Source organism: Rhea americana, unplaced genomic scaffold (genome assembly GCF_003343005.1).
Source record: "Rhea americana isolate MKP2758 unplaced genomic scaffold, rheAme1 scaffold_173, whole genome shotgun sequence".
Lineage (NCBI taxonomy): Eukaryota > Metazoa > Chordata > Aves > Rheiformes > Rheidae > Rhea > Rhea americana.
The window spans coordinates 1,554,916-1,567,550 of NW_028185850.1; the positions used below are offsets into that span (position 1 = coordinate 1,554,916).

Below are 12,635 nucleotides of genomic sequence, written 5' to 3' on the forward strand. Positions count from 1 at the left end.
CACAATTTGGGTATTACTTATGATTTTGTTCTAAGATGATAATGGGGAAATTGTATGTTATATAATAACTAGCTACTTACTATTTTGTTACTAAGTCTTTGAGGTTCGTATTGTTTCATTCTAATACCATCTAAGGAGGGTATATTGAGTGAAGTGTGCTGCTTTATATAATATTTTGGTAATATCTTCTCTTCACTATAAAATGATGGAAGAGGAGGATATTAAGGGATTTTGGGGGGAGGAAAAAGTGTGGGGAAGAATTGGAGTAATGAGTTTTCCCATGTGAAAACATTCCATTCAGTACAGAAAAAGTTGCATAATTTTTTCTTCCCTTTCTTCTCATCCCATCTCATTTTCCTGTTTTTTGTATTTTATTTTTTCTAAAACGTAACAAAGATGACTTGTAAAGATTCTCAATAGTGTGTTTTTGTTCTAAATTATTTCATTAATTTTCTTAACTGCCTTTAGTACAGTACATTTTTAGATATGTTGACAAAACTTGCATAATTTTGATTTAGTTTTTGTTGTTTACAGATGTCTTCTTCTAAACAATGGTCTCATTAATAGAGTCTATGTTTAGCTTCAGGTGGAACTACAAAGCTTTGGGGCTGACAAAACTTTTATTATCTGGAATCTGTAGATGTTCTGGGTGGAAAATTCAAGCATGCTTTGTAGTTACTGATACGTGTTCTGCAATTATTCTTCAAAACCCATGAGCGTAAATATTTGTGCCATTTAATATGCCTTTTTATATCTATTCTGCTTTAAACATTATGATTAGGCAAGGAAAATGTGAGCACTTGAGTTACAAATGTTTCTTAACTGGAAAACAGATCTGTTTCTTACTGTTATATGCAGTTGCAGTGCTTTTTTATAGCAATAGAATTGTTAAAGAATTGCTTTTTTTCATGGTTGTTCAGCAAGTTTATTTTACTTCTTTATGAATACTTTAAAAAGCAGGGTTGTTATTAAATGATAAGATTATAATATTTTGCTCCTCTGCCTCTTTTCCACCCTGTCTTTGCTTCCCTTCCCTCCTGTTAGGGCATTATACAGGTGTGATATCTAGCATGGCTACTTGAAAAAATAGCTAGACATTGGTGTGTGACGGAGAGAGGGGAAAAAAGTGGGGTTAGAAGAGACGTTTTCCAAGCTGCTCATTCCACTTCTGGTAGAGCTGGAGGAAGCTGACACAAAACCTTTGCTCTACAGCCCACTTGTGCCAGTCATTAAATCAAACCAGAGTGATGGGAAAAGTACTGTACTGCTGGGTAAGGGCTGCAGTTGGACCTGAAAATAAGCACCTTTAGGACCATTGATTAATCAAGCACTTCAGTTTTTATTATTCTTTTAACAGATGTTGTGTTCATTTGAAAAATAAATATTAGTATCCAGCACCATATAGGAGGAAAAAAAAATCTTATTTTCAAAAAAAAATATATATATAGTAGTATGACACAGTATCAATAATAGAGAAAATCAGGGGAAAGTAATCTTTCTCACAAAAGAAGTCACCTTTTATAAGCTAAAATAAAAATCATTCAAATATTTGGCCAAACAATCTCTTAAGTTTTTTAGACAACTAGAATCAACCACTGAAGAATAAATTCAGAAATAAAGGTCCTCTCTTAGGAATGCTCTGCTTGCCTCCTGCAGTGGAATATTTGTCTCAAGACCAAAGAAAATTAAGTGGCAGATTGGATTTCCCACAGTGAGATAAGCGAGAGATGAGCTCTCAGAACTAGGATTCAGACCAGTTACAGATTTACTGATGATATTTAATTTGTAAAATGATACTTGGGGATATACAGAATGTATAATTGCATTCCCCTGATGCTTTCAGCTGCTCAGTACAAACAAGATGGTATGCAAATCTTTGGGAACTTCTTATACAGTAGTGAGTAGAAGTGATCAAAGAGTCTGCGCAGACATACCAAGAGTGTTGGTCACAATAGGGAGGATTAGTTGCTGTTGAAGTATTTGATGGTTGTACACACATTCCTACTGCTTTCATTTATGCTTCATTTGCTGTTGCTTCTCTTACTTCCCTTGTTGTTCTGTTTGCAGAAATACTGTTTTAGCTTGTCTATTTCTGCTTCCTTTCTGGCAAAAAAAATGAGGAAAAGACAACAAATAGATTACAATATGACAGAAGTTTGTCAGGCATCTCTCACAAACCACTAGCAAAGCATACTTTTTAACGCTGTAGGAGATCTCTGGGAGGAAAGAGTAGGATAATTGAATAACTGAAGCTGAAGCTTTTTTTTTTTTTTTCACTCCTTCCCCCCTCAACAAAAATCTATAGACAAATTTCTTTTTTTAGAGAGACTGGATCATTTATGGTGTTAATAAAATAACAAAGAAATTTTATTGCTATCTCCCTTTTCAAAATTAACACTAGTAATGGTATACTGTGTCTGAAACCATACTGTAAAGAGTCTAGGCTATCTATATATTATTAAGGGGTATTAAAGTTATACTGGCTACACATCTGTTATTAGCCTTTCCTAAAAATCAGTGATTGAAGACTGGCATCAAATTCTTTACATCTAAGAATCATAACTACAGTCTTTTCAGGGAAGTTTTTTACTGATTATTGCCTGTGGATTATACTACAGATCTAAAAGTTTTCCTATTATCCTCAAGTCATAACAAAATCTAACTCGATTGATATTCTTGATATACATAGCAATTTCAGCTTATTTTAATGTGGAGGGGTTGTTAATATAGGATTGGAGCACTTGACAAATAAAGGGAGGCTGAGAGAACTGGTCTTGTTGAGCCTTAAGAGGTGGAGGGCTAAGGCAGGGGTTTTACTGCTGTCTACAGCTTTCTAATAGGCAGGTGTAGAGAAGAGGCGGCCAGAGTTGAGGTGCACRGTGGAAGGACGAGAGGCAACGGATGTAAGATGGAGCCTAGGAAATTCTGTCACAGTATCATTAAAAAATTGTCCGCAGTGAAGGTGTGCAAACATTGGAAYAGGGACCCAGAGAGGCTGAGGGATCTCCATCTGTGGAGATATTCAAAACTCAGCTGGAACAAGGGCCTGAGCAACCAAATCTAACTGGACCTGCTTCCATCAGGACATGGGRCTAGAAGACCTCCAGAGGCCCGTTCCAACACACAGGATTTTGTGATTCTAATACAGTTTTTCTTCATTGATACTTACAAAATCTTACTATCGAAAACATTTCCATGAAYTGCCCTTCTTGGACACCTTTATTGCATTCAAATCAACCACATATGTTTGTTTTCAGCAAACATAGAATATATGGAGCTGGAGAGTGTGTCTTTTGACACAAATAGAAGTTGCAGATTACCAAAATTTGTGTGAAATATTTGTTAGTACAGTTTTACAGATACTAATATTAAAGAATTATTATCGTAATTGCTCTGTACTGGGATATATTCCTTTTCAAAAAGATTTGAAAGAAGATGCAGGCTTTCCTTAAGTTTGCTTGCTTATGGATATTCACCAGTCACCAGTTCTAGTCTAAGATTATTTTATCTTCCCCTTCTCTTCTCCCACTCCCAAGAAAATAAGTAAATTTCAGGTGAAATGTCAAAGCAGTAAATCACAATATCAAATTCTTTTTACCTTTTTGTGCTGAGTAGCCTTTTTAATTTGTGTGATTTGGTTATCCCATTTATTCTATGTGCATCATGTACACTCAGAGCAACAGTAGTTGAGAAGGAAACAGTAGTTTTAGTGCCTTCTTTTAAACTAAAAATAGATTAATCTGTACAGTTTTGAAGTCCTCAAATAGGTACAATGACCATGCATCTGTCTTTCAGAATAGGAAATGGAGTTTATGCTTGAGACATGGTTAAACACTTCACTTTCATTGGTGTTTTTTCAAATGAAATAACAAGTAATTGAAACTTTATTTTTCTCTGCAGTGTTTGCTTTCTCAGCCAAAGTTCTGGGCCATTCAGACTTCAGCCTTGCTCCTTCGGACAAAGCTCGAGAAAGGAAGTACTCGCAGAATGGAACGGGCAATGAAGCAGACGCAGGTAAGGCTTCTGAGCTGCCTAAATCTACCTTGGGTACCTATGTTGTTACAAATACCAGCTCCCTACATATTGAATGGAACCAGGCAGGAGAATATGCTAAGCTTCTTTTAGGACAATATAGTGAGTCTAGTTTTATAGTTACGCCTCTAGGATAAATGCAAAGACTACAAATCCTCTAATTTCTGCCAGTTTTCAGACAAACTCCTATATGTGCAAGTTATGAAAAGCGATTTTCTTTCAAAGAGATACAAAAGTTTTGGAAGATCGAAATTGTAATGTATTTTCTTACTTGTAGTTCCTGAGTTATGTAATATCCRAAGAGTTATTTACATAAGAGTTCATGAATGTAAAGCTGCTACGGTTCCATTTTTTAACTGAAGTAAAACATCTATAGAAAAAATTGAGACTTACAAATGGACTGTGCAAATAGGAAAGCACATTTGTGAATTGCGCTTTTTGATTTACTATTTTGATATAGCACTTGATGATTGGTATTTTTATTACAAGTTTGAGGCAGTGATTAAATAATCTTACCCAAATGTAAATAACACCCATTTTTAAAATCTAAATGACAAATTTAAAAATTCAGAAGTTTATCAGCTTATTATTTGTGAAATACTTTCAAGGAAAGAAAACCAAGCTTTATGAAGATTTCTTCATGTTTAGGAGTTTTATTAGTCCCCTTTATACCGTTAAGTCCTCTTGTCACACATGAAGCGCAAGCATTTCTCTGCGTCTGTTGGGCAATAGTCCTGATGACTAAAAGGGGCCCGGAATGTACAAAATTAATGATTACAGTGCTGGCTGTAATTATATCCTGAATATAATGACGTTTCATCTAAAATCATTATTAATGCACGAATCTTTGAAGGAGTGCAGCAAGAATGTGCTGCCACATTTTTCTTCTGCTGAGGAAAGCACAGAATTGCTATAATGGAATTTCCCAGGGTTGTTGAGAGAGTGTCAAAGAAGCCTGGATTCCCAGTCTGGGAGAAGATGTAACATCTGAAGGCATTTGGGAAGTGATCTGGGAATCTTTAAGCACCAAGGCACAAAGCAATTGGAATGTTGCCAACATTTTTGTCTAGCTTGGTAAACATGAATATGAGAAGCTGTCGTACTATACAATATGATAATCTCATGATGGAAAACTCATCAAGGGCTTATCATTGTTAAGGTACAGTATCTACATTCACATGTGTTGCTGCTGCTAGAATGCTGCAGTTTTTCATACAAGCTCTGGATGTTAGGGGGAGGAGGCTGAGTAGCATCTGCTGTGACAGTTCAGGAGGTGACCTTACAATAGGCATCAAAGCTGTGATTTTAAGTATTATTTTTCATCTTAGTATGTTTTTTTTTATCAAGGATTCTGAATAGAATGGCGTATTTGATTTGATACAGTATCAAGCTCAATTTCCAAAAATAGTTAGAAATTGTTTGTTTAAGGATTGATCGATCTTAAACTAATCAAAAAACCTGAATAATTTTCCATTTAAGGTTTTCATTCCTGAGTTCCGTCTGATCAAAAATCTTTTACCAGATACCATGGTTTCTAGCAGTCCTAAGAATCTTTAAGGAATTGGAATCCGGAAACACAGGCCGAATGTCCCATGTTATTTTCGTACATAACAAAAGTTCCTTTTGATACATCATCTTCATTAAGATGCTTAAGTTTGTACCCAGAGTTATTTCATGCAGATTTTTACCTTTTTTTATAATTTCAGGTTTATCAGTTCAGATTGATGTAATAAGATTTGATAATAAAAAGAAAGGGCAGAAAGGGCATAATTAAAGAGAAAGAGCAAGTTAACTTCAGTCTGGAAGATTAAGGGAAGAGGTTGATGTAATATGATTGGATTCCCTCCATTCTTTGCTATATCTGCTATATCAAAGTAATTATAAGAGTCTTTGTAAGACATCTTGAGTAAGAACTGATAAAACCAAATCCTCTAAGTAACCAACTTTAGGGTTGCCAGTGAGCAAGCACRGACCACTGTAGACTCCAGCTTATTATGCTGGGACTCTTCTCTTCTCTTCTACCATAATTATCCTTCCCTTCTCTATTTCCACTCGTATCTGCTACTGTTTTAGTTTGCACTGGATCTGAAAATCCTTTTAACCAGCTGAAAAACACCTTTTTAGGTTAATATTACTAGGCCAGCATATAGTGCCTCTCTGCCTAGGGCAAACCAGGCTGCATATGCTTCGTTTCAGTTGTTTGTCAAAGAAATTGCTTTTGGACTGCATGTTTGTGGGCCTCGTTTTGTTTGGTTAGCTTATTTTAGTTATTTAAAAATAATTACAGCTGTTCTTGAAATGAAAGTATATTGTTTGAATTTAACAACAATAATTATTAATTTTTAATTTAACAATTATATCCGATACTTGGAAGTATCAATATATCCCTACTTTATTCTAAAAGCTTTTATGGAATGATACTGTAAATATTTTTTATTGGAAAGCTTCAAAAGGAATTGGAATAATCATTTGCAAAAGCTTTTTCTGGTTACTTTAAAAACGTGAACTAAAAAGATCGTTCTGGGTGTTCTAGAATGTATTTCAGCAAGTAGCTAACTGGAAGTGAGGAGGAGAGATTTTTCTTAACTTTTTCTGGAGGCTGCTGGTTGTCTCCATCCAGTTTTTGTCTAAATGAGGTTTGGATACACAAAATAAGGTTAAAGATTTTTAAAGCCAGTACTTTTTTCAATCACTTTTCTAAGAAAAGGAATCAGTATTCGAAGGCTAAAACAGGGTTCTTTTACATTCTGCTAGAATATTTAATCATGAACAGTATAACATATATTGACATCTGTATTAAGGTAATGCTAGCCCAAATGTGTTTCTGGATAGTGTATGTTTTTGTTTCTTTTTTTTAAGGGCTTTTTTCTTTCTTTTTCTATGAATGTAGATAGGAAGAAGTGAAATGCTAGGAAGGAGAGAAGGGAGAAGGAGAAAAGAGTTGGAACAGACATTAGTTTTTGATAACCAGCTCTCCACACAACCAGCAACCTGCAATTTCTGTATCAGTTTTGGGTTTTTACATTTTATTGTTAAAAAGTAATTCATAAACTAGTAATATTGGAAAATGTGTTGGAATAAGCTGTTGAATCACAAATTATTAAAAGTGCAGCCAGAGCTCAAGGGGGAGAAAAATGGAATTTTGAGTGATCCAGGAGCTTTGAAAAAGGAGAGAGGAAAGTGATTAAAAAAAAAAAGTTAAGCACTTACAGGTTAACATCTCATTGTAGTTTCTTAATAAGTGAATTTTTTTTTTTTTTTTTTTTTTTTTTTTTTTTTTAAGAAATGAAGCAAATTGAATTTCAATGGCATGCTTTCTGCAGAGGATGCTGGGGTAGAAGCGAGAGCGTGGTTATTGCTGGCAGCCAAGGAGGTGAAGCTGCTGTGTGCCCCCGTTCATGGGCCAGGCATACCAGTAGCCTGCTAATGCCTATTCCCCTGTGGCTTGTTACAGTTACTTCCCAGGGCTTAATCTGTGCGGTTACACTGGCTCCCTTTATGCTTGGAGCTTTTGTCAGCTTGTTATATACCCCTTCTCGCATTGTATTTTCTCCTGCTGGCTGCACCTGGTGATAACAGGCCTGTAAGCCAAACACTTGATTTTTTCCGAACACACAATACAACGTATGCTCTATTTCATATGGTGCTTGCTTGCTTGCTTTTTTTGGCAACAGAGAAATTTGCCTGTTAGTGGGATAGAAGTGTGTCTTGAGAGGGTGTTTTTAATAAGAGTTCAGGAGAGCTGGGAGCAGACTGGCAATATTATGGGCTAATCATTATGTCTAAGACAGAAAGGTCACATGAGATCTTGTTTTATATTCTTAGTCATGCACAGCTGTATGTGGTTGGGAATTCTGTGTCAACTGCTCTGTAATTTTCACTTAAATAGTACTTCAGAGTGTTTTTTTCTCCAGTGACTAATTTTTTTTTTTGTGTATCAAAAAGAAATTATGATTTGTTGGTTTAAACTCTTCTTGCTGAAGACATTCTGTAGATGTTCTCTGTAGTTGCTGTGTAATTTTTTTAAACCTGAAGAGTTCAGTGTACATTTATAAGTAAGAAGAGGCTGGTACTGTAAGGCATAACCTGTGCTAATGCAGCTTTGCTGTTTTGTTATCTTCATGTTGATGGTCTTTAAATATTTGTGCAAGAAAGTTACGTCATTTATCATAGAAGCAGATCCTCTTTGTCTTCAAAACTAAACTGGCACCTCCATGTTGACTTGCTCTTTGCTTTATTTGACTGTGTTCTGTATTGGACAAATTCAGCAATGGGGGAAGAGTTTAAAAGGGAGAAGGGAGCATTCTTCCCCCCACTAAGCAGCTGATCTAGGCAGATTTGAGGCTAATGTTTTTTTTCCTGTTCTTCTGATGCCTATGCTAAATATCTTTCTGATTGCACATCTGAAAACCAGGGTTGGAGCAATGCAAAGAGACTTTGGGTATGACAAGGGGAATTGCAGCATCTGACTGTTCAGCCAAACTGTCAGATCACTGAACTGGGAATCTACTCTTATTCTTCAACACGCCCTCTTGTACCCTAAGAGTACATTAAATAAGATTTTAGTAGTTGTTTTTAAAGTGTGTGTTGAATAAGAGGGAGGATGAGGGAGGGGAAAAATGATTAACTTCTAAATTTGGTTCTGAGATGCCTTACATGCATTTGGAAGTTTTACTGAAAAGTTCCTGGGATCTGGGGAACTGAGAGAGATTTAAATTGCTGTCTTCGGAAGGGTAGTAAGTAGAAGAAACCTTTTCTTCTAAACTCTAGAGATTTTTCCATTGATATCCTAGTAGTTCTCAGCTATTATTAATTGTATTTATTATTAAAATACATTCCAAGAGATTTTTAAAAAGAAAAGCCAGGTGTCTCAAAATCTTTACTTAATGAGTTCCACACAAGATCATAAGGTCCGCAGAATGCTTGAAATTAAATTTATTACTTCAGAAATCAATCATAAGGGAGAGTGACTTGTTGGTAATCATTAATGATTGCAGTCTCAAGACACACACTTCCAGGACATACTTCATTTTGCTTAAGTTGATGACAGATTTGACACAAGATATTACATGACATGAATGATTCTGATGATACACTGAACTCATTAACGCACTTCAAAATAATTAAAATGGTGCTTGGCTCCGTCTGTTTTTCTTCCAGTATGCAATTATAGTTTTTGCTCAGAAAAAATGAGAGATTCACTCTGTCAAGGATTCTTCAGGAATATCTGAAGTGTTTTCGTACTGCTTAGGAAAAAGAGAATTTTGAATAGTATGATCTTCCAGGTACTACTTTATGCTTAGGAATTTTCTTTTTCACTGTTTTATTTGCAAATTGGATCAGGGCTATTAGGCAGTGTCCAGAAAGGAATGTAGCCATTCTTTATGGACTTCAGTTTATGCATATTTTCTTAGGTAGTACTTTTAAAGTACAAAACTCTTTGCTCATTTGAGGATTATGTTCAATATCAGAGCTGTTATACTCCTAGTGTAATGCACTTTCTAAAAAGCAGCCAAAAATAAGCTTCCCATTTTTTCAAATGTTGCTATTTGAATCTTAGATCTGAAGGCTTTTACCTTCTTCCTTTTAGATTCTCTTAACTCAGTGTCCTGACAATTAGAATGATAATACTGGGAGTTACAATGTCAGATAGGAGAATCCTTAAGCTACACTGAACAGCAATATTACACTTTTTGTATAGGCAAAGTGATGACAGCAAGTTGCAAAGAAAAATACAAACATCTGCAGATTCCAGAACATAACATGCACATCTTTCTTTCTCAGCTTTGCGYTATAAAAAGTGAACAAGTTTAACTTGAACAGAACTAAACAATTAAAATAATCAAGTTCCGTATTCCATGTAGAGTCAGACCAGACGCAAGGCATGGAGCGCTATTCCCACCTATTGCTAAATATGAGTAGATTAATCTTTACCACTGTTGACACATAAATACCCATGCAAATCTAGAGATATGTATTCCCAGGTGAGCTAACAGAACATGGACTGAAATAGCCCAGCATTGGTAGATTAAATGTACTGAGCCACACTGCCCATTCCACATGCTGAGTATTTCAAAACACACTCTCCCTTTTCTGTTAAGGCAGTTGTCTGTGCATCCTACATTGCAATTGAACTCTAACTTAAAAGCAACAGCTTTCACTCTTTTTATGTCTGTCACTGTCCTTCTCCTGACTTTCCTCATTAGTACAGAAGGCAAAACCTGATGCAAGAAGTCTTCGGATATATTTTTGAGCATTCACTGCAATTATACATTCCCCTAGAGGAAGCTAGTTAGGGACCTGAAAGCAGTAGAGCTGCAATGACTTGCAGGAAATCGAGGCTTACAATTTCAAAGTGTATGCAGCTCCCCTGCCGGTTTTGCACCTTGTGTTAAGTTTTGGGCAACTGCTGTTTCACCAATGGCAATAGTAAAGTTAACTAACTAGCTGCAACTAGGGGATTTACATCTATACAAGATGCACTTAAAATTTCTTGTCCCATGTGRGTGACTCTCCCCACATGTAGTTGTATGAGACATAAGTGTCTTTAGCCAAAAGCCAAATGATCTAACCTGTATTTGGACTTTTACATGTAGCACTCTCCTGGTAAATTGATGGATGATATCTATATCCTTCGTTTTGCAACAGAAAAGGAAGTGTCTGGCTTTAAATCCATTCTTGGCAAGTGAGCTTGTAAATCTAGCTGCTTCTAGAGACTTTAGGGGAACATCTACTTGTGCCTTCTGATACATCACAAAAATAAATAAAATAACTGACAGATGAAGCAGCTTTTTTAGGGGGAGAAAAGAAAAAGTTGAAATAAGCTCACCTCTCTAAGGATAGCGTACATATCCTTAATGAGTTTAAAATGATATTCCATATAAGGAACATTAAAATAAGTAACAAAGAAATACAAATAGCATAAATATATAAATAACACATTCCTAAGGCTTTTGTGCTCTGTAAGTGGATTTATCCTGAGGCCTTGATCRTTTATAATATCGAACCATATCCTAAATACTGCCAATCAGTAACTTCAGGCTCAATATTTGTCCAGAGCAGGATGCTTATCATTTTGATAGTCAGGTACGCTATTGTACAATTAGATACTGTATTTGCTTTACCATGCTGCTTTAGGTGGTGGTATTTGACTACAACAAAAATATTTCAAGTGGTAGAAATACAGGAGGTGCCCTAAATTGTCTGGTGTACTACTTGGCTCTCAGTTTGAAATAGAAAGGAAATACTGCATCAGACATTTATGAATCTAGTTATCTTCTACTTAGGACCCTGACCTCTTTTGTGTTAATTTTGAGAACTAAATGGTTTAGATTTAATTTGGGATTGTTGGACTCATTTCCTCTGGTCTGCTTTCCTCCCCACCCAGTTGCAAGTCCTATTATGAAGAAATTCAATCTTTTTTTTTAGTAAAATGACACTGACAACAGAAGCTAATATTTATTTCTTAACCAGTTGGCTATATTGCTTTTAAAGCGATAGGCACCTATAAGGATTTGTGGCCTGATGTAGCAGACATTCATACCAAGAATCTATTACTTGGGTAGTAGATACAGCTGTTTGGCACTCATGGCCTTCTCCACACCATGTGCTGTAAACAGAGTAATGCATGATTCCAACATCCTAATTGATCACTTCTGCTCTATAGAGCTATCAATATCTGCCTGTGTCTTAAAGCTTCRTCACACAGTCTGGAGCCATGCAAAAATGAGCAGTATTGTTGTTAGTCCAGGCCTCTCAGTTCTAACAGCTACCTATGTGGAAATGGTTTGTGAAATTTTCACGTTCCCGCTTGCCTGACATTAAAGTGTATTTGTAGGTGAAACCAGGACTATAGTTTCAAAAGGTAGTCTCTTCCTGAAGTATTTTGAAATTTGAAGTTATTGGGATTGTCAATAACTTTGGGTGATTTTCTTGTTTAAATATATAGGGGACATTTAGGGAACATATTTAAAGAGAATAATTAATTTGTTCACCTAAGGATAGAGTAGTAATGGAAGTGAGGTAGAATAAATTACCAGAATATCACAAAGGRAAAGATCTTGAAAATACTGTATAAGCAGTAGCTTTCTAGTTTCCACCATTTAAAGGAGAAAATAAGAAGCAGCTTTAATTTGCAGGCCATAGAATTAGAGACTGAAAAACATCACAGATGGAGGGTCTACTAAAGGTATGTAGTAGAAACAAGTATAATTTAACTAAATACTCACTCTAGCTTTCTGAACTAAGGCGAACAAGAAATGTTTTAAAAAATCTGKTTTTTTATGGAGTAGGAAGGGTGTAGAACTTCAAAATTGCAAATATGGCTGCATCAATTTAATACTTTAAAAATGTCTCTATACATTCAATATCTCTGTTGATGATGCCATCAYTACGTGTAAACCAACTTGAAGTCTCAGTAATCACACAGTTGCATCTTAAGCTAGGGTAGAGGAAAATCAGTCAATCCAATTAATTTTTTAGATATTTTATTATAAAATTTATTAAACYGAAACTTATATTCAATAATCTAAATGAATATACCAGCAGCATATGTTTTGGTACTTTAAGTTTAAAAATAATCAGATCTACAATCTGGTGAAAAT

General features: G+C 35.5%; 1 protein-coding gene across 1 annotated transcript in view; it reads left to right on the forward strand.

Moving 5' to 3' along the window:
• The window catches only part of TTC27 (tetratricopeptide repeat domain 27), a 140,345-nt gene that overhangs the window by 72,773 nt on the left and 54,937 nt on the right, over positions 1–12,635 (forward strand). The window contains exon 10 of the mRNA XM_085301181.1: positions 3,901–4,014. Within this exon, the coding sequence (XP_085157307.1) occupies positions 3,901–4,014 (114 nt within the window). The remainder of the gene's footprint in view (positions 1–3,900; positions 4,015–12,635) is intronic.